This window comes from Gambusia affinis, linkage group LG15 (assembly GCF_019740435.1).
Source record: "Gambusia affinis linkage group LG15, SWU_Gaff_1.0, whole genome shotgun sequence".
Taxonomy (NCBI): Eukaryota; Metazoa; Chordata; class Actinopteri; order Cyprinodontiformes; family Poeciliidae; genus Gambusia; species Gambusia affinis.
Genome location: NC_057882.1, coordinates 11,938,108 through 11,959,913, shown reverse-complemented (window position 1 = coordinate 11,959,913; position 21,806 = coordinate 11,938,108). Strand labels below are relative to the sequence as shown.

Sequence of the window (21,806 nt, the reverse complement as noted above, 5' to 3'; positions counted from 1 at the left end):
ATGGATACATAATTTTTTACATTTTTTTTTTGTAATTATGATGTTTGACCATGTGTCGATTAAGAAATAATTCACAATCATATTTGATGTAGAGGAGGCAAATCTTGGTTTTAAAAAGTCCAGCTGTTTGTTGGGTGATCACTCCAACCGAGAAAAAAAAAGAAATTTGAATGTATCATAAATGACCTAAATATTAAAATGGCATGCATTCTATATATTAGCTAAAATAATACAATAGACATTTGTTCTCCGACATGTATAAAAAGATAATGTTAATTTTTCTGTGTAGTCTGCTGGGGTTGGGAATTTAGACTTTTTTTGTTTGTTTGTCAAGTCAAAAACCTCCAAACAAAAAAATTTTGATTTTCTCTAAAGTTTGGATGCAATCTGTTTCCCTTTTTGCAACAACTGTCACACAGATTAAGAAAAGCAATAACTTCAATGTTAAAGCCTTGAAGACACCCGAAATCTAATAACTCCTGAAATCTTAGTTAAGGGAAACAATTGTACTGTAAACAAAAACTGAAAATAGAAAGAGACTTGAGGTCGTCACTATGGAGAATTAGCTGCCATAACTGAAGTTCATCAGTCCACTGATTCAAATAAATAAATAAATAAATAAATAAATTGGGGAAAAAAAGATGTTTCTGATCTGATCTTGTTTTTTTCACAGCCCTGAGAGTGTGGGATGTTCCTTCTTCAGAAAAAGAAGGACATGTTCCCTCAGACAGCCCTAATATCAGGAAAGGTAATTATGGATGAAGCCATTTGAAGAGCCGAGATCTCAGAGTACCCTGGATTGCTGTGATCAAGAACAGGACATTCTGAGAAGTTCCTTGATAGGACTGCATTTGATGCCTGCACTGTTACATATTTCATAATGGCTCCTGCAAGAGTTGACTTTGAGGTGGCAAGATGTTTTTTGGTAAAAGAAGAAATGCATTGTAACATTTTTCCATGTGATGGATTTGGTACACAAGTAGAATTAGTAACTAAATTTCCAAATATTTAAAACAATCTCTTCTAAAAACACAATCAGATTCAAATGAAGGGAACCCTCGCTATTCCCACCTGTTTTAATACTAATCTGCATTGATACGTTCAATTTCTTTAAAAAGAGAATGGATTCTGAAGCATTGACATTCGTTGAACTTGTTTCTGTATTCTGTGTGACAGAAAACTAAGGCATCATATTTCATATGTTTATATTTTTATCTGTAAAAATATAAAAACCGCTATGCATTTTCTTCCACTTTACAATTCTGTATTATTTTGTGTAAATCTTTCAGATTAAATTTTAATTAAACATGTTTAAGTTTGGGATTCTAACATAAAATGGGAAAGAGATCAACTGATTGGAAGGCACGTTGTATTTATAAAGGTAACACACGACGGCGCTGTACTCCCCTATAATCAGAGGGAACTTTATTTTGAAAAAACAAACAAACCCCAAAACAACCGGAACTTGTAGTTCGCTCTGTGCCATGCTGTTTCCTTTCAAAGATCTTAAATGAGGATAAACACAATCACACCGTACAATTTTCAAACCCACCGTTACGTATGCTAAGACTTAGAACCGTGTAAAACAAAACCCTTCTAACCTGCTATTCTTTTGTATTTTTAGTATACAAAAACTGCTTGTGTTAATGTAAAGTATTATTTGTTGCAAACGTACATTTGTTTGTCTCGTGGATGCTGATAGATTTGGTACCTGGAATTTAACTCTGAGCGAGTGGTCTGTAGCTTTTGCTCCTTGTGAGGGAACAACCTTAGATTCCCATCATCTCCCCTCGATTTGACATCTCTGATGGCCGAACCGTGCAGTTGATTGTATCGGTGAACTCGGCGGCTGATGTTGGACGCCATTAGAAAGCATTAACACACACCATGAGGCCCACCGTGGATGCTAGCGTCGGTCAGCAGCTCACAGGGTCACCGTTACTCTTAATGTTTGACTCACAAACTCCGACTTCAACCTCTGATGCTCTGTTTTGAAGTCCTCGGTGTCCTGCTAGGTTTGTATATGCAAATAACAGTCCGTTTTAATATTTTAGCTTTCAGAGTGGAGTTAGTGGAGTGTATTTTGGGGGAAATAGTAACTTTCTTCTATATGGCATTCAGCTTTAGTATAGCAAACTGAACTCATTCAAAGAAAAGTCACATTTGACTCTTTTTGTTCTTACGTGAAGTAGAAAAAGGCAGATATTGACACATGTTCGCCATTTAAAGTTGTTTGAATGCTGGACAGATGGTAGCATTTTGGCGCCTTCTACTGGTAGCTCTTTTAAGAGACGTCAAAGGGGTCACTCTTCTATTTATAAAACCTAAAACTACTCTGTCTGGTGCTTTACTCGACTTAAAGAAACCCTGTGTGTATAAATTCGATAAGGTTTTGCCTTATAAGATGCACAAAAATAACCAGAAGAAAATGCCTCGTTTTATTTTTTAGTAATGCAAATGGATTTTTTTTTTTTTTTTATTTGTATTTTTTTCACCAACATTCAGGGGGTTTTTAACCACTCCAGAACACAGTGAGGGGTCAGGGTGACAGGTTGCTGAAACTCACTCGCACATGATAGCAGCTGCAAGTGTTGGGGGGAAAAACAATGTGTAACTCAGCTGCTGCTCTCTGACCCGATCCAATCCGAAGCGCACACATTCCTGCAGACAGCCAAGTATTGAATAACTGCTCACGACTGGAGATCTGTAACAAAATTTTATTTTCTTTCTTGCCTCTAGGTTGCTGAGAGAAGGAGAAATCCACTCAGGTGACCATGGCTCCACACCAGGTCGTCCAGGCCATCATCGATCTCTCTGCAGGAGCAGTTGGTAATTAAAAGCCTTAAATGTTGTGCAAATAATTACTCTTGACACGAAGCGTCTCCGGCAGCAGTAACAATGCCTCGCCAAAGGACAAATGTTCACCTTTCCGTATTTTTCAACCTCAGACATTAGTCTATGTCATTGGAAGTTTATGTGAAAGATAACAAAAAGTGGCATAAAATTGTGAAGCAGGAAAAAAAAAATTATACATGGTACAAAGCATTATTTTTATTTTTTTTTACAAATTAAAAGCTGAAGTTTCAAACTTTTTTTACAATTACAGCTGCAAGCCTTTTAGGTTGCATCTCTCTACCAGCTTTGCACATCGTGTTTTTTGTGTTCATTGTATTTTATGTTGTGTTAGCAAGCCTTCTTGTATATATGCTGCACCCCTTACATGTATTATGACAAACTGCAGTACATAGGGTATTTTTTTTTGTAATTTTAAAATTTTTCCCCGCTCTGCTGTTTGACAAACATCTGGAGTCCTCCACATAACATCTGGATTTCAACTGAGATTAAATGAAACACAGGTTGATTTACTAACGCGGACGTTTCTGAAGGCAGTTTGTTCCACTGGATTTTATTTAGGGATATCAATCAACAAGTTTGAATACAAATGCAGTTATTTTGAAAAAACTACGCATTGATTTTCTTCTACTTCGGCATTGTTTTTGTTTTGGTCTGTCACATAAAATCTGTAGAGGTCTGTGGTTGCGATACGCCGTACATGTCTTAAAGGCATTTTAGTTTCCGTCAGATTTCTCCAATGTTTGTATTGATTGAGCTGCTAAACCAATTGGAAATAAAACCGGAGCCGAACTGAGTTAAGTGATAATAAGATGGTTATGTGTCTGACACCCCAGATGATCATTCTGATGACGCCTGACTTTTTCCGGCTCGTTTCCCGCTGCTGGTTATTCCGCTCAGCCGAGTGCAGCAGTCTGCATCGCTCTCAGATCTTTATCTCTCCGTACACAATGTGCAGTTTGCTCTTTTGTGTTTGTGTGTGGTTTCACCCCCGTGCCGTAGGAGGGGCTGCCTGTGTCTTTAGCGGTCAGCCTCTGGACACAGCGAAGGTAAAGATGCAGACCTTTCCCACTCTGTACCGGGGTTTCGTCCACTGCGTCGTCTCCACCTACAAACAAGATGGCGTGCGTGGGCTGTACCAGGGCACCATCCCAGCGCTGGTGGCCAACATCGCAGAGAACTCTGTGCTGTTCATGAGCTACGGCTTCTGCCAGCAGGTCATCCGCTTTGCAGCTGGACTGCACCACGACGCTGTGCTGAGGTTCGCCGCCTCTACCAGTAAAAGAAGCATACGTACATGTCCAGTTTCTAAGTGTGGGTTTGATTATTCTTCCCTCTTCATCAGCAACTTGCAGAAAGCCTGTGCTGGTTCTGTGGCTTCTATCTTCTCCTCACTCGCCCTCTGCCCCACTGAGCTGGTCAAGTGTCGGCTACAAGCCATGTATGAGATGGAAATGTCTGGAAGGATTGCCAAAAGCAACAAGTATGGTTTTTTTTTTGTCAGTATTATTTAAGTTGACTATATTTGTGGTCACATACTTACGTTTTAGAAAGACACGCAACAAAGGGCTGTGTAATGTTATCGATTCTACAATATTTATTGATATATTTTTTTCCTTGTAAAGTATCGGTTTTTCATCCGCGAGTATCGATACATTAAATCCCACTCAAATTCCTCATGTTTCAACAAGCACGTGTACATTAAAAATGACATGTAACGGAACAACCAGTTACAATTTCTGAAATCAAATAAATTACATTATGTAATATAAGTGAGTAAGACAAAAAAAAGTTCCTTTTCTGTATAACCAAATGCACAAAGCCACACAATTAACATTTAAACAAAACAAATGTATAACAAAAACAGCATTTATTACACCAGTATTACACCATCAGTTCATTGATGTAATGCAAGTCACAAAATGTCACCAAAATCACTGTCCCTCTAAAATCTTTCAGTAAATCTTAAAAATATATAAAATCGTACAGTTTACTGAATATTGTGATGTATATTGTATTGTGAGAACATTGCGTATTGTATCATGAGGTTAGTGTATCGCTACAGCCCTACCCAACAATATGCTGACTCTCCTCTTATTTGAGGAATTTATTAGAAGATTAAACTTTCCAGTCTACGTGCAAAATGTAGTGTATAGCAAAAACAGAACGCTCTCTGAATTTCTGCCTGTGCATTCTGGTGGCAGCATCATTGTGTAGGATGCGTTTCTTCAGCAGGGACAGGGGGAGCTGGCCTAGTCAAAGTCCAGTTTTGAATCTAATTAAGAATCGGCTGCAAGACTTAAATTTAGCTTCAAATTCATTTTCATACATTCCTGTTCAATCCTGTTTACACAAATTCAATGCAGCCATGTAATGCCAGGGTGTCCGTGCTTCCTTAAAAAGTATTTAAAAGTCTGAAAGCATACGTTAAGATACAAAATTCATTTATCTGAAATTCATATAAAGTGACGTAAATTGGACTTAGGCGCATCAATCGCAGGTCTTACATTTTACAAACAAGGGAAATCTGGCGTTCATCTGTTTCTACAACGTTCCTCCATTTCTCTTTAGCCCAGTCTGCAGCTGCGTCTTCATTACAAATGTGTGCAAAATTTTGACAATATTCCGCTAATGTCGGAAAAACGCAAATTTGCTATCGTGGTGTTTCCATTTAATAAGAATCACAATTAAAATCACATGCTAATAGGTTCGTTCATGCAGTAAGCCATCAAAAAACCTGCCATGACGCCAGCATTCCTACCACTTCCTGTCATCATCTCCGCCTGTCCCACCATCGATGAGGTCTGGGTATTGATCACGTGACCTGTCTGATTATAAACGCGTTTCCATTGGAGTTTGGCGAAATCCCGAAAAACCATCTCATGCTAGCACAAAAACTTTATATCAAAAAACAAAATTTTATTTTATTTTTTTTTAAATTGGCTTGCTTCCAATAAGGGAATTCATTTTTGTAATGGAAAATTTACAAAAGTCAAATTTTTGCCGTCATATTGTCAATCGAAAGGCAGCTAGTGTGTCCCTTGGTGAACTCTGACGTCTTCAGATCGTTATTTTCTAACAGCAGGACTTGCAGATGGTTTGGCTTCACATGCACACATGCGCGGCCCGACTGCGTGGTCAGTGATTGTTAAGCACATCTGTAGATCGACTACAACGTGTGTGTACTTGAGCTCGCCTAATGTCCGAGTGAAAATGTGTCTGGTGTGTCTGAAGCTCGGTGTGGTCGGTGGTGAAGTCCATTATGAGGAACGAGGGTCCGCAGGGCTTCTTCCAGGGACTGACCACCACTATAGCCAGAGAGGTTCCCGGGTACTTCTGCTTCTTTGGCGCCTACGAACTCTGCAGGACTGGATTCGCAGACTACATGGAATGTGAAAAAGATGATATAGGTACTGGGAGCGGAACGATAACTCTGTTTCTGTCCGATTCCGACTCGATAACTTTGTGTTTGCTGCACGTGCTGAAGGCGTGGCTCCGATCGTACTCAGCGGCGGCATCGCAGGCGCGTGCCTTTGGTTGGTGGTCTACCCCATGGACTGCGTCAAATCTCGGATTCAGGTCATGTCCATGACGGGGAAGCAGGCGGGGTTTTTCAAAACCTTCATGACCATCGCTCGCTCTGAAGGTAGGCACCGGCAGGAACGGGAGGAGCTACAGACATGTGACGTTCTGCTTTCTGATCCCTTTCCAATCTTGTTTGGTGTGTTCAGGAGTGAGGGCGCTGTACTCCGGCCTCACCCCCACCATCGTGCGCTGCTTCCCCTCTAACGGAGCGCTGTTCCTGGGTTACGAGGTCAGCAGGAAGCTGATGATGAAGCAGTTCGACAACTGAGCTGCTCCGTCAAACTGCCACACTCCCACACTTGCACTGCCCACAAACCAGCTGTGAGACAGTGTTTACAAGTATCCTTATCTGGATGGTCAGTGTTTTAAAATGTTATAACTGGGTTTCTGGAGTGCTGTACTGAACATGTGACTGAGGAAAAGGCGTGCAGTGAAGTTCTGAAGCTATGAACACTCAAGCTGGTAGTATCTCTCCTACCTCAACAACATGGTGTCCGCACAACTTTCTGCCAGAAGACACATGAGTGTGAGGAAGGCTCCGTTAGACGGTGCGGTTTACTTTATTGAATTAACTCCTGTTTTCAAGCTTAACATTAAGATCACATATGAAAAAGGTGATCATAATGTTAAGATCATTAAAAAAGTGTCATATTAATTGATGTAACATGTAGTACAATGACTGTGTTTTTATTTAAACAGACTTTCCCAGTCTGCAGAAAGCTGGAATTTGATTTCATTTATTTCCCATGTCTCCATATGAAAAAGACTATGATCACAGATTAATATTTCTGTTTTTTATAGTTTTTAACCCATAAGCCTTGAAATGCTTTCCTTTCCTCATCCTTGCCTCCTTCCTTTGGTGTTTACTTTCTCCCTTTTCTTTCTGACTTTTCTTTAAGTTTCCTGTTCTTTTTGTCTTTCCTTCTTTCTGATATCCCATCCTTGTCACAAATCCCTTCTTTCTTTTTCCTTTCTTTCATTACTTTTTCTCATTTCCTCCCTTCCATTCTATTGTTCTCTGCCAAATGTAGATGTCTGCCATGAATCCAAAGTGAACATTAATACTTTATGTTCTGATTTTAGCACTAAGCACAGGTTGACTGTTCAAAGAGTGGATTATTTTTTTCCCATGAGAAATATGCAGGAACCTTGTTTAAAGAACCTCTTCCTGGTATTAAGGAACCTTAATGTTTTCATGCCAATAAACCTCCTCAAGCCTTTTTTCTGTACATTTTAAAAACAGGAGAAATCTTGCTTTCATCTGTTTTCATCTGTACTTTTTAGGTGCTTTTAAACCTCCTGAGATTCTATTAAAAACACCCAGAAAACGATTCATTTCCAATACTTTTTTTTCCACGCTGGTTTTGTTCTTTTATTTCGCTCCTGCTGTTCACTTCTCCCCTGTGTTGTTTTTTGTTATGTAGAAGAAAATCATTAACATATCAGCTGCCTTGTTACTTGCTCTTTGAGCCTGATTCCATGTTCTGTGTTTTTATTTGTTGAATACATTTTATGGTTTTGCATTAAAATGCATTAAATACATGAATTTAAAAAAAAAAGATCTTGGGGGTTTTCATGCATTTTATTTGTTCTTTAAGGAAATCACTTTAACAATTAAACACTGAAACAGAGGTTACAGTTTTTTGATAAAATTAAATGATAAAAACAGCTGCACTTTCTTGCACCATAAGTGCAATAAGGTTTTTGGCTCGTACATAAACGTCACAAAGTTTATTTTTTTATTTATTTATTTATTGTTGTTTTAAAGGATCATCCTGGTTCTCTAAGCAGACTTTACTTCTGTCACTGAATTTACTCAACAGCTGCTTAAAAGCAGCGTCTTCACAGTGCAAGTAAAAATCAAACGACTCATTAGGTCCAGTGTTTCATATCCTCAGTCTCTGAGAATGTTATCCTAATTTAATAATGGCATGAAATACAATTACAAACCTGTACATGGGTATAAAATGAGCCTCTTCTAAGCAAAATGATACAGCCTTTCAATACAGAAAGACTATTGAATGTAAGTGCAAGGTAGTACATAAGTAAGAAGCATAAAATGGACAAAAACGTGGACAAGTGTCTTCAACCTTTTAGTTTTAAGACACTTTCTGTAGCCTTCTGCAGTTCTTATTGTTAAAGGATGCAGCAGGGGGCGCCAGTGAGAAACTTGCAGCAGCTGGGAAAGAGAAAAATAAATGAGAGCGTTAAGATTTCACTCGTGTATTTACTGTTTTAGTGACTACTTAAAAACAGCTGTATTAATGTACAATTAAGTACGTTTTGACTCTGATTAAACTAGTCAAACTAGCAGTTTTGCTAAATATGTTGGCATTAAATAATTATTCTTTTTCAAACGTTGCCTAATTTTGACCAAACTTGACCACAAACGGTAACAAATCACGTTCATACGCGTGATTTGCAATCAGCTGTTCGTAAAGTATTGACATTTGTTTGTTTTTAAATTTAAGAAAAAGAAACTTAGATTCATTGCACCCAGAATGAAACAACAGGTCATGTTGTGTGTTAATTTGTTTGAACCAGACGGTGCAGCGCGGGCATCTTAACACTCATGTTGCGTTTAAATGTGGCTCGGAAAAACACGTTACGACACGTCAATTGCGGTTTGAACTGTTATAATGGCTGAAAAAAGTGCCATTATAACAAATACAGTGCAAGGAGTCTCTATTAAGTCGAGATAGGAATAATAGAAATTTGGCCACTCCAAGGTGAACGTTTTTTAAAAAAAACAGTGTCAATGCCCCCTGATGCACGCCCATGCCGCTGGGGCTGGTGTGAATTGTATTGATTATGACTTGCAGTTGCAGATTAATGAAAACTTCAAATTACATAAATAAAAAAATAAGACCAATGACAAATGTTTGAACATGTAGCTGTCATAAAGTGGTGTCTTTGAAAGTGGACCAAAATGCAGAGGGGCTGAGACGCTGAGTTAGTTGATCAGTTTAATGAAAAGGATGATGGATAACAAAGCTCCTGCCTGCCAGGTAAATTCAAAACTGGGAACCAGAGACACGAGGAGAAAACCCATGGAAGTGACGAGAGGAACAGGCAAGGAGTGACTGAGGATAAGGTGCTTAAATCCTGTGGAGGGTGAATGCTAAATAAAAGACACAGAGTGATGAGATAACAGGTTGTAGGTGTAGTGAGGGGAAAGAGTACACTGGAGTCTAGGAAATAAATCTAACAAAGAATAACAAAAAAAATTTAAAACTAGAGTAACTAAGAATAACTTGATACTAGAAATATAACAAGAAACGCAAAGAACTGAACTGAAGTAAAACAGAAACAAGACTGATCTAAACAAAGAAAAGGCATGGAATAATAAATTAAACAACTAAACAATCAGGATCTAACAATTGCCTTATGTGTGGTATTAATTAATACTTAATGCTTTAAGTTGAATTACTGGAATCTCAACGATGTGGGTACCTGCTGGTTCAACATCTTCAGATCATCTCTTTGTCCTTCTTGACGCAGGTGCCGCACAGACAGCCGCAGAGCCCGTTGATCATCTGAATGGCACAGAGGATTATCTGCAGGCCGCTGGTCACCAGCAGAGTGCTGAACAGTCCGATGTTGAACTGGACGATGTTCTCAGGCGCGGTACACCTCCACCATATTGAGCTGTCGCTCAGGTAACTGGTGTCACTGTGAAAAACAGAAGCTGTTAAGCTACAGACGGCACACAAACATTAGCACCTTAGAGTTCTGGGTCTTACCTGTCTTTGAAAGGCCTCATCCAAACCAGTAACACTTTACACAAAGGTCCATTGTGCAAGCCGAGCACGGCCACAACGAAGCTATACAGGGCACCGAGCACGCCCACCGCAGCGAAAGCGATAGATAGGAACATCTGCAAAGGTTAGAGGAGAGGGTCAGGATCATGTTGGTTGCAGTTTAATTCCAGAGTTTATTCAGAGCTGAGGAGAAGCTCCCCACTTGTTGATTTGCATCAACAACATCAATGTGTGTTTGGTTTTCACGCAAAAGCATAAACTCAGATCTAAACAAATTATGACTGTTTGACTTTGTCCTGTCTGCATGGGACGATTGATCACAGCACTCAGTCTAAAATCAACTTCTTACAAGAAATCTTTAGGGAGTTTGAGGCCTCAACATGTTTCCTCTATTTTAAAAAAAATCCTTCCTCAAAACAAGATGGTGTACTCAAACTATGATAAAAAGCAGAATGAATTCTATCTTTCCAAATTATTTTTGCAAAGCTCTTTTTATCCCGTAAAATTTCTGTGTTATCACAAGCTCCAGGTTTATGTTATTGAAACTTCGCTTTATAGACTAACATAAAGGATCAGCCATTGAAGTGCAAAGAAAATGATCCACAGTTTTCAATATTTCTGACAAATAAAAATCTAAAGTTTGTCAGAAAATGCAATTGATTACGGTAAATGCTTATTAGTTGAATCAAAATAAAGGGATCTGGAAACATATGTATGCTTAGAGTAAATTGTTCAGAAATACAGTAGTTACTGTACATTTAAGTTGGAATCATTATTTGACTAAATTTGACTCCATATGTGTCATAAATTTGGGGAATATCTATTTATGGTGACTCGTGTAATGATTATTTAACTCTGCAATACAATTTTGACATTTTTATATCTAGTGGACACTTTATTCAGGAGTTCGCATCGTTAACCTGTCACTGTATTCACTGTTTCCTGTATGACTCACCCCACAGCGATTTCCACAGCAGCCCTGCTTTCCAGTCAGGTGAATGTGAAGTGCAGGGATCAGAACCTGTATTGGAGGTTATTTTAGCACGTATTCAGACTCCGGTTTTATCATGAGGTCAGATTCAGAATGCATAAATTGTTTACTGAAAATATAGGAAAGACAACATTTACTCAGGAGACAATAAACATTTAGCAGTGAGATTCATGTGGTATTTGTTATTCACCTTAAAACGAATAAGAAAGCATTATACTGGACAGATGCACTAAGGCTGAATATAGGAAAAAACTCACCAGTATCCCTCCGCCAAAGACTCCTCCCATGTACTTCACCTCATCTGTAATGTGTCCATCTTGAGCGTACTTGACGCTTCCATCAGGAAAGAACAGCACAATGTTACAGATGATGGAAATGAGCACCAGCGGGTACAGAGTCACCGCAATGCAGAGGGAACACTTTCCAGTACACATGTTGGCCGATTTCTGGAAAGAAGAAAAAAAAACTTCCTTTAGGTTTAAATTTCAGCTCAGGCGACTGCTGTTCTCCGACCCTGGGAAGATCGGGTAGTTGTAGTCCGGTTCGGAGCGGGGTGTCTTTTGAAAACGGCTCGACTGTGGGAGGTTTGAATCTGATAAGATAAGAAAGGCAAACAGAGTCAGGGATAGGCTGCAGAAGTGAATGTGACTCACTCTCCGCTGTCATGGAGATGGGCAGAGTGTTGTTTTGTTGGGTTAGTAAAGCTAATTTGGACATTAAGCTTTTCATGGCTGAGGATATCATTTAGGTCATCTCAACCAGACGTGTTGTTGTGCTGTCCCTATGGTTGTGCAAAGTCTTACTTTCTTGAGTGATCACTTGCTGAATAAAAGATATAAGAAAGTTTGTGTTTGCATTTTGCTGTAACAGGTGATTCTGATTGATTGTTTTTTTTTGTGTGTGTGTGACACCCACAACATTCCTTAAAGGTCCTTTAGCTCACAATGTTTACTCTGTCACAGTAGGAGCTTTGAGCAGTTGAACTTTGCACATGCAGCTGCAGGAGCGAGAGACAAACAGAACATGTCTGGCTTTGGTGAAAACCTGGAAAATATCCGGACTGAGTGACCAAATACAATTTGGACATGCTGAGCGTCTCTCGTTGTTTCTCTGCTGTTCATCAAATGATTAAAGTTTATTGTCTCTAATCAGTAACGACAGGAAGTGAGGGATTTTATGAAGAAGCTTGGCCTCTTAGTAACATTTGGGCGAGGCAGTGTTACTCATTGTGATAAGATTTACAGCCATGAACGGCTCCTTGAAAAACTGGAACCCCCTTTCTATACGAGTGCCTTATGACAAGCCCATTATTATGAAATTACCAGTTATCAAAAAAATAATAATAATTCTCTGTTATGTAGAACCACATCTTTACTTTCCTTTTTTTAAAAATCTTTTATCTGATATCTCTGGCCACAGGCGTCGCTGCACAAACTGCAGTTATTAATAGGCATTTGTTTCACCTAAGACTTTATTAGCGCTGACTGAAAAAAAAAAAAAATAGCAACTTCAAAATATTAACACGAGGACCAAAAGTGTGCTACCTGATAAAACATTTTATTTCATTATTCAATTTATGTGCATGGTATTTCCAACACTTATCTCCTCAGATTAATACACTGCAAGCAGAATCAAGCATTTGTAATATATTGTGGAAAGAACAAGCTAACACAGCTGAAGAGAACATCAGTGTCAAAGTAAGCATTTTCTTTAAAAAGCAACCAGGAGGCTATTTCCAGATGTTGCACGGCGACAGCTTTTTGAACCCTTCATGCCGACAAACTCAGAGTTCCTGTAAAGAAGAAGAAATGAGACAATGAAAACATGTCTGAATGAGGAAGTGGAAATTAGGACGTGTTGAAGTCACGCAGCTTTTTCTGACCTCCTTGTCGTTGCAGGTTCCACAGATGCACCCGACGAAGCCGTTGATCACCTGGCTGACACAGAGGAGACCCTGCAGAACGCTGGCCACCATCAGGGTGATGAACAGACCCATGTTGAACTGGACCACGTTCTTTGGCTCTAGGCAATCGTTCCAGTATTGAGAGTTTTTCACATATTCCAGGCTGCTGAGGATGAGACGAAAAGGTCATAAATGACCAAATCTCAACAAGAACAGCCACAGATGCGTTTCAACTTACTTCTTGTCCATAAACGGTCGTTCCCATTTGTAAGATGAGGTTCTGCACAGAGGCCCGTTATAGAGGCCGAGCAACGCCACAATGAAGCTGTAGACAGCACCAGCTGCACCCACAGCGGCAAATATGACGGAAAAGAACATCTGCCAATATTAAATGAGAAACAGAGGTCAGTTTAAAATGAAGATGGTTTTAAAATAGTTAATTGTGAGTTTACCTCCTTTTTCACTCACTTTAAACTGGAAAAATATTCACCGATTCCCTCTCTTCATCACAGATTTTACATATATATATATTTTCATCAAGTTTCACTATCCAGCAAATATGTGCACGCAATGAAAGTATCTGCAAATATTTGATTGTTTTATGTTAATATTAATGGCCACAGTGCATAAGCATCACACCTACAAAAGAGAGGAAATGTATGTCACATATGGTAAACCGTGGTTTTGTTATCTCCATCAAAAGTACCTTGGTGTTGTGCAATGGTGATGCAGCACAACGCAGCATATTTCTTCAGCTCAGGAGCAACTGAACTACTCTGAATTTAGCCTGTTTTGTTGCAGATCTTCTTGAACTTGGTTACAACTTGTATTTGCTGCCCCGTTTCACCTGAAGTTAGGTCAGAATAACTCACCCCCAAGCGGTTTGCACAGCAGCCTTGTTCTCCAGTCAAGTGAATGTACAGTGCTGGGATCAGTACCTGTGTTAGGACACATTGGGTGGATCAGCGGATTGCATTCGGTTTGCACAATAAGAGTCAGGTGAAGGTTTTTAGCAGCACAAACTTTCTGCAGCCCCTGGTTTGGTTTTAAGACATTTGATAATGACTTACGTCACAAAAAAAAAAAAAGAAGCATTTATCAAATCCATCAAAGGTGTCTATTCAATAATAATTTCACAAACTCTAGAACACCTTTCCATTTGAAGTCTCGTTTACCAACCAACTACTTACCAAGACACCACCACCGATGAATCCGCCCATGTACTTCACCTCATCAGTAATGTGTCCTTCTTTGACAGACTTGGTGCTCCAGTCAGGAAAGAAGAGCAAAATGTTGCAGAGGATGGACAGGAGAACCAGGGGGTACAGAGAGATCGCAATGAAAAGGGAGCACTTTCCAGTACACATGTTGTCTGCCTGAAAACTCGCCGACTGCCACAAAAGCTCCAGTCATGCTCGTTTTAGCCAAGATAGTTCCTGTTTTCACAATAGTCCCACTTTGAACATGACCAAAAATGCTCAACGCGCTTGCCCTCGTGTCTGTGTGACTGTGATGAAGAGGTTGAATAATTAATTTTTTAATAACTACATGGTTTAAAATGACAGTTTGCCTATGCTGCAGTTGTTTTGCAATGCATGTTGGAAATAAGCATTTGAGGGCCTAGGGTTGAGCCTTGTGGCATGCCACAAGTTCTTTAGAATGATGGGAATACTTTTTTATTTTGCAAGAATGTGGGCAGAAAAGAAAGAATTATTTAATTTTGACACAGCATGGCAGTTAACTTGCTTTCTACAGAGTCCAATTGCAACTGAGCAATCATTGTCTCAGCAATGACTGCGACATTACTAATAGCCCCAAGTACAGCCTCTGATAATATTTTGAATAGGAAATACATTTTCTCCTGAAGGAAACCACAGCGGATTAACTTGTGTCTCCATCTTATCGAATGTTAACTCTGGCTAAACGGACTAACTGGAATAATAAAAGACCAGTGAAAGGAGACGTGAAGTCAAAATCTGGTATGCTTGTTCTTAAGAGCAATTCTTTTTATTCAGGATTATGGTTGCCTGGTTTTGAAAAGTAAAATGGTCATAGTGCGTGATAACTACTCTTTATTAAAATAGAACCTAATTTTAATAATAACATGTTGTTGTTATTATTATAGTTGTAAAATCTTTTATTGATTTTTTTTAACATATATTTCTGCTGTAACAGTTGCCATTTGTACATTTTCTTTTGTGAATCTTTTATTTCATGTGAAACTCGTTTTGAAATTTGACGGTGTAAAATATGGTCAAGTGGACTGTTTTTCTGTTTGACCTTAATCTGAATTTTACATTTATTTTAGAAGTAAGATTTTAATACAGATCAAACCAGTATTCAAACTGAGCACACAGACTGTCGGTGAAGCGGCAAAAACATTAGCTCATCTACCACACTAATTAGTTAATCTGTAACTAACTATTAATAGTTACAGATTAATAATTCACACAAAGATAGGATTTATAATCTAGTTTGAATACAAGCATTGAGCATTTATAAAGGACCAACAGTGGGTGGACCCATTCCATTGGTTCCAATGCAGCTCTAAATAATTTACATCTTATTTAATTTATTCAAAGCTGATCAAACAAAAACAAAAAAAAACTAAAGACTAAAAATTTTATTTTGATATTTATCATTACACAAATATGTTTAGTTTATTCCCTTTCTGAGACCAGGCCCTTACAAAAAAAATCCCATGAAAATCCCATGTGATTTTACCACAAAATGTTCCAGAATCACACATATACATGTGCTTTCACATGTGATTCACATCATTCACATGTAAAACGTTGTATGAACCACCTGTGTGGTTTTCATGTGGCACATGTGACTTTCACAGTCACATCATGAAAATCCACATGTGACTCACATGTGGATTTTCATGGGATTTTTTTGTAAGGGAGGATCAAAGTGTGAATATTGAGTATGACTAGAATTAGCACGTGGCTATTAGTTAGCAGTTAAAATGTAAATAATAAGTTAAAGGTAAAACTTTTTGGTCAAGAGAAGTCATTAAAAAAATCACTTATATAAACAGCGCTAGAAATATACCATATTTTATCCCGAGAAAAGAATTCAAGTATAATAACGTCATTCAAAATGGCGGCTTGTATTAATTGATTAGGCTATCTCTAGTGTTATCTAGAAACTATCCACCGTCTGCCTCATGAACCCTGGGTTAGGGTTACAGAAGAAAACACTCCAGTATTTGAAGTATTTTGTCATTAAACATTAGAAGCAGGCAGGGTATTTTTTATTTTATTTTAAAAAAGCGAGAATAAAAAGGACGGATCATTTTCTTCTCATTTAAGCGTCACAGCTCACTTACAGCGCCCCCTGTAAATATCTGGGAAGCATTGGACCACTCCCCTTGTTTCAGCGAGTCATTCCCGTCCACAGCTGGCCCACGATGGACACGTCTCCCTTGAAAAACCTCCTTGTGGGCCGTTTAATGCCAGAGAAATGCTACGAGGAGCTTTTTGTCCGCTTGCATTTGCACGGTGAGGGTCTTTTGAGGTGAAATATCAGAGCAAAGAGGGAGGAAAGTTTCCAGATGTGCGGGATATGGCGGCCGCAGAGGAATGGAGAACATGTTGCTCTTGCAAACTTACTACGATTTTAATCAGCCACGCATGGGGAAATAGCGTTTAAACATTACTCACTGTGTGGTTCAATAATTTGATGTGATCTGCCGATCGCTATTTCTTAAAATTATTATTTTCCAGGTCCCTGTCTAAAGTTTGTGTTGAACAAAATTGTCGGATTTTGGATCATACTGGACACATTTTTGGGTAAGACTGTTTTATATCAGAAAATAATAAAAATGCATTATTAATTTATTATTATAAAAAAAACCCAAAAAAAAAAAAAAAAAAAAAAAACGTGCAGTGGCTTGAACTCCTAAACTTTTAAACATTTCTCATATTAAAGCCACAAGCTTCAATTTATTTTATTGTGATTTAATGTAACTCATCAAGTAAAGCTTCATTTGGAAATTACAACATATATATATATATATATATATATATATATATATATATATATATATATATATATATATATATATATATATATATATATATATATATATATATATATATATATATATATATATATATATAAAAAATAAATATCTAAAAAGTGCAGCTTGCATGTGAATCTCCTCCTCATGTCCCTAAAAAGGTAAGAGTTCATTCAATTAAAAATAAATAATCCACCTGCATCCGATATTGAAGGCCTCAGAAGTTTGTTAGAGTAAATTAGCGAACACAAACAGAATCACTGAAACCAAAGAGCACAGCAGACCAGTCAGTGATTAAGTTATGGAGAAGATTAATGCAGGTTTAGGTTGTAGGACAACCTATGACGTTTCGGTCCATCAAATTAAAATGTTCAGCTTAACTATTAGGTGAAGAAACAAGAACATTTATCTAAAACACCCAAGATGTTAGTATTATCACTGGAGGAGCTGCAGAGACCCCCAGCTCAGGTGGAAGACTTTTAAACACACAGCCAGCTCCAACTAAAACATGGAATAATTTACATCAAAATGTATGCATGGTTTCAAAATCCAGTACCAAAACTTAACTTGTGACAAAACATTTGATGTTTTCCATCCAGTCTCACTAAATGGGAATGATTACTTTTCCGAAACACTTTGGGGTTGTCTTTATTTCCAATGAGCCTGAATCTAAATTTGCTCTTTGACTTTTCGTTACTTTGTGATGGAAAGCAATGATCTAATTAGAAGAAGAGCCCGTGAACTCAGATAAACAACAGTGACAGGCTATGTCTCCAATTTGAAAACAAAGACATCAGGCCTGGTCCTGAAGCCTCCTCATTGTCATGCTGCCTGTATGCAGAAGCTGGGGGTTTGAGCAAGCTTCCACTTTACAATGCAATCATGTTGTTTGATGAAATCAGCAAGCTGCTTACAAGATAACCATACAAGCTTAGTAATTAAAGGGTAGAAGTCATCATGAATAGCTACCGCGCACTTTTTTACGTTTTCATTCTCATTTTCTGTTTCCACATCGATCATCTGTCGTGAGCAGCACAGTTCCCTCAGCTGCTGAAGCTGCTGTGGAGAGGAAGTGCAGAAGGCCTGAGTCTGACCGCCTTCCTGCTGCAGCTCTATGCTTTGTCATGTCCGGTCGTCTACGCTGCAGCCAACAACTTCCCGTTCTTGTAAGTAATCAATAACCACTAAATAAGCAAGTCAAGGGTTAGTATTCCGTTATTTGTTTGTGACTTTGTTTGTGTTTTCTGCTTGCTGACACAAAAACCGTCAAAGAACCCAACATTGCGGGAGACTCTGTTGACCCGGGCCGTAATATTTTCTTCCAGACGTCAGCACAGAAAAAAATTCACAAAATAATACAACATTTCTGGACGGGATCTAGATTGGTGCAGCTCACAGCTGAGTGTGCTGGATTTAATCAGGTCCTCTAATTTGAGGCTTTCAAAAAGAAATATTTATTGAACAAAAACGTGAAACTACAGATAAGGATAATGTTTGTTGTACTTTAAAGTGACTTGTTTCATTCATTTATAAAGACAGCTTTTACAATTATTAGTAAGACTGAAATGGAATAAATGTAGCTGAATTTGAGTGTATCTTTATGATCAGATGGGTTATGTAATTTCTGTTTATTCATCAGATTTGTTTGTAGTAAGGTACTTAAAATGGCCTGCGTTGTGAATTGATTGTGTAAAAATGAAAACGAGGGAAGAAAATGAAATAATAGAGAATTGAGCTTCATCTATATGAGGCTGGGCTCTGTCTGGTGAAGACCCTCCGTCCTGGTTCACAGTTACAAAGAGCCGCTTCGGATGCCAGTCAGGCTTAGTGTCAGGATGCCTTCAGGGACCTGCCTATTGAAGGTTTTCTGGACATTTCACACTAGGGGGGGATTTGAGGCAGAGGAACTAGATATTCTTTTCTGAGATCCTCAGAAATACGTGGGAGATGATGGCTGGATAGACTCGTTTCTTTGCTATTGATTTCTTAAATTGCTTTTAGGGTTTTAACAAAGCATTTATCTCTTCCTTGTAATTATATATATATATATATATATATATATATATATACATATGAATGAAACAAACAGGAATTTCCCAAAGTAAGGGTAAGGGTTTTATATTTAGTCATTACCAACATGCATGACTCTGAATATCATTTGAGCTGAATTATTAATTGTCAGTTTTGTGACATTTTAAACTAAATAAATTCATCTTTCAATTCCCTCCACCTTTTTGTAATTCATAGTTGTTTGGTAATTTAATCTATTAACTTCTTTTCCACATATTTTCTTAACTTTCTTAGATTAAATGTGTATTATTCAACAGGATTGCACAATGAATTGTTGATTTGAGTGACTGAATAAGTTTCCTTGTTAGTTTTTTTTTGTGGTTGTTGTACATTTATGGTGTTCTCTTGAGTAAACAGGATTCTTCTGTTTTCTTCTGTTTTTCTTGTGAAATCTAAAGAAGTCGTGTTGGACTTCCTGTAAAAATCTACCGCCTTCTTTCTTCAACCCCTAAATGTAATTATTTTGGTTGTCTAATGTGGGAACTAATGATCATTATCATAAGATTTAAAGTCTTTTGTTTTTAGCTTTGTAGTTTTTGCCATTTTATGCCACGTTTTTAATGTAAAATATACAATTGCTTCCGAACTATTCAGGAGGTTTTTATATTTCTCTTTACCGGCTTTTTGATGTAACAGTTTTGAGGACTGATTTCATTTAATCTGTCTCTATTTTACTTTGCAGTTTGATTTACATTAAGCTGCACTCCAGGACCATCGCGTCATTTAACTTGCTATTCATCTCCATGTTGCAGCACTTAGATGGTTCATTTGTAAATACTTGCTTTATAAATACAACCGTCAATGGGAGTGCAGCTGTTTCCTGGGTTTCCTGGGTGGTCGTCCATTTTCTGAATATTTCGCTTATCAGGTCCGCACTCCCCATTATGACCGCATTCAAATTCAAAGACTCTGGTTCTATTAGTGTCCAAGCACTGCAGAGTAAGTAGCTTTTTCTGTTTAATGTCTGGCAGAGTATGTTTACCAGTATGCCTGCGCTTTCTGTTTGAACTTCTGCACAGTGCCTGGGCTGAGAGGCTCTTCACTTCGGCTCAGACAGCAACCATCATCTTCCTCATCCTGCATTATCGCGGTGAAACCCTCAAAGGTCAGATTTGAATCAGTATTCATCCTAAATATAGAAAATAAAGGGAAGCAGGAGGACATACTGGTAATTATTTTATCTTCAGTTCATAGTTATTGAATTATATACCTCATCGTACCAGTATCCCATGGCTGGGATCATTCATGACTACCTTAACCTACTCCAGATGTTTCACTGGTTAAATCTTTCACAAAGTACATATATATGATTTTGTTATACAGTACAGACCAAAAGTTTGGACACACCTTCTAACTGAATTAGAAGGTGTGTCCAAACTTTTGGTCTGTACTGTATATATATTCTAAAATCTTAATTTCTTAGGGTTCAAGTCCAAACTGGATAATTGTTCACAGAGCTGATTTCCACCTTGTGGTGTCTTTTCAAATGAACAGACTTTTTAACCATGTTTGTAACTATCAATTCAAAAAGGTCTTGCTTTCTCTCTGGTGTTGCTGGGGTCAAAATGTATGATTTAAATCTTTGAAATGTGTGTGTATGTGTTTGTCAGGATTTCTACTGCTCTTGGGTTTTGGTGGCGTAATCCTCCTCCTGGTTTCGTTTGCGGCTGCGGCCGTCATCAGACTGGTGTACACCTCCACTTTGGCAGCTTTCATTTTAAGCAAGGTAGCAATCTATCAGTCTCTTCTTCCTGCCGATGTGTGGACTCTTTTATGCAGACAGATGTGTGCCCTTATTACTTTTTCCAGGTTGTGCAAATTGTGACAAACTACCAGGATGGCCACACAGGGCAGCTGTCCAGCCTGTCAGCGTTACTGTCATGTACAGGTGCCCTTGGTGCTGCCATTGTTTCCGTACAGGTAAGCAGTAAGAAACAATTGGATGCTGTACTCTTTTTCTGTCTTACTTGGGATTTTTAACTCCGGCTTTGTGAAACGTTTTCTTACAGGAGAGCGGAGGATCTTTCACTACTTTGTCTCACATCCTGTCCACGTGTCTCAGCTTTGTCCTAATGGCTCAGATCGTCTGCTACAGGAGGAGCACTGGCTCTGCTGCCAAGAAGACAGATTAGCTTCAGAGGCAGCAAGTTTTTCTATCACTAAGATACTGATGTATGAATGATTTTAATAATATGTAGTTGTTGTGCAACAATGTGTGAAGGATATTTCCTCTCTAATATAAGGCGCATGTTGTGTTTATTATTATTAGAACTTTTGTGAAGTTTTAATACCTCTTGTCTTTAGATTAGCTACAACTGTTAGCGGAATAAAACGTCATGTAGCACCCTCTAGTGGCTTTTCAAAAAACGACATCCTCAGATTTCAGTCTTAATAAGGATCTGTGAATGCCTTCTTTTTATTTTTTTTTTAATTTTATTTTATTGTTTTTATTTATTTTTCTCTCCCCTCCAGGGGGTCTTTTTGTGGGCTCTAGTGTCCCCTATATGACAGTAGGCTGACAGAAAAGGGGGAATGAGAGGGGGGAAGACATGCGGCAAATGTTGCCGGGTCCGGGAATCAAACCTGCGACGGCCGCGTCGAGGACTCAAGGCCTCC

The 21,806-nt window shown here is 38.4% G+C and overlaps 4 protein-coding genes across 7 annotated transcripts; 2 read left to right on the top strand and 2 right to left on the bottom strand.

Annotated features, from left to right (window-relative positions):
• Nucleotides 1-1,586: 1,586 nt before the first annotated feature.
• Nucleotides 1,587-8,013, top strand: slc25a15b (solute carrier family 25 member 15b). The gene is made up of 7 exons (XM_044140736.1): nucleotides 1,587-2,015; nucleotides 2,740-2,829; nucleotides 3,856-4,114; nucleotides 4,199-4,336; nucleotides 6,088-6,263; nucleotides 6,341-6,499; nucleotides 6,585-8,013. Exons 2-7 carry the CDS (start codon nucleotides 2,775-2,777, stop codon nucleotides 6,704-6,706), a joined length of 909 nt encoding a protein of 302 aa, XP_043996671.1. The 5' UTR covers nucleotides 1,587-2,015; nucleotides 2,740-2,774; the 3' UTR covers nucleotides 6,707-8,013.
• Nucleotides 8,014-8,198: 185 nt separating this feature from the next.
• tm4sf21a (transmembrane 4 L six family member 21a) lies at nucleotides 8,199-11,750 on the bottom strand. Of its 2 annotated transcripts, none has more exons than XM_044140737.1 (5): nucleotides 11,448-11,748; nucleotides 11,155-11,220; nucleotides 10,182-10,315; nucleotides 9,892-10,110; nucleotides 8,199-8,617 (listed from the first exon to the last, which is right to left on the bottom strand). In XM_044140737.1, the coding sequence occupies exons 1-4, from the start codon at nucleotides 11,622-11,624 to the stop codon at nucleotides 9,909-9,911; spliced, it is 579 nt and encodes a 192-aa protein (XP_043996672.1). In that variant the 5' UTR covers nucleotides 11,625-11,748; the 3' UTR covers nucleotides 8,199-8,617; nucleotides 9,892-9,908. The 2 variants fall into 2 exon arrangements, with proteins under 2 accessions (XP_043996672.1, XP_043996673.1); XM_044140738.1 differs by lacking the exon at nucleotides 8,199-8,617 and adding an exon at nucleotides 8,636-9,559 and having other exon boundaries at nucleotides 11,448-11,750.
• Nucleotides 11,751-12,708: 958 nt separating this feature from the next.
• LOC122844841 (transmembrane 4 L6 family member 4-like) lies at nucleotides 12,709-14,577 on the bottom strand. 3 transcript variants are annotated; one of them, XM_044140640.1, is made up of 5 exons: nucleotides 14,284-14,577; nucleotides 13,966-14,031; nucleotides 13,332-13,471; nucleotides 13,073-13,212; nucleotides 12,709-12,982 (listed from the first exon to the last, which is right to left on the bottom strand). In XM_044140640.1, the coding sequence occupies exons 1-5, from the start codon at nucleotides 14,458-14,460 to the stop codon at nucleotides 12,960-12,962; spliced, it is 546 nt and encodes a 181-aa protein (XP_043996575.1). In that variant the 5' UTR covers nucleotides 14,461-14,577; the 3' UTR covers nucleotides 12,709-12,959. The 3 variants fall into 3 exon arrangements, with proteins under 3 accessions (XP_043996575.1, XP_043996574.1, XP_043996572.1); XM_044140639.1 differs by having other exon boundaries at nucleotides 13,073-13,256; nucleotides 14,284-14,565; XM_044140637.1 differs by having other exon boundaries at nucleotides 13,073-13,259; nucleotides 14,284-14,561.
• A 1,621-nt stretch (nucleotides 14,578-16,198) lies between these two features.
• Nucleotides 16,199-21,455, top strand: LOC122845310 (mannose-P-dolichol utilization defect 1 protein-like). Its single transcript, XM_044141514.1, has 8 exons — nucleotides 16,199-16,208; nucleotides 16,411-16,599; nucleotides 16,825-16,890; nucleotides 18,154-18,286; nucleotides 20,210-20,295; nucleotides 20,801-20,916; nucleotides 21,000-21,110; nucleotides 21,200-21,455. The coding sequence occupies exons 1-8, from the start codon at nucleotides 16,199-16,201 to the stop codon at nucleotides 21,320-21,322; spliced, it is 834 nt and encodes a 277-aa protein (XP_043997449.1). The 3' UTR covers nucleotides 21,323-21,455.
• The last annotated feature ends 351 nt before the right edge of the window (nucleotides 21,456-21,806 follow it).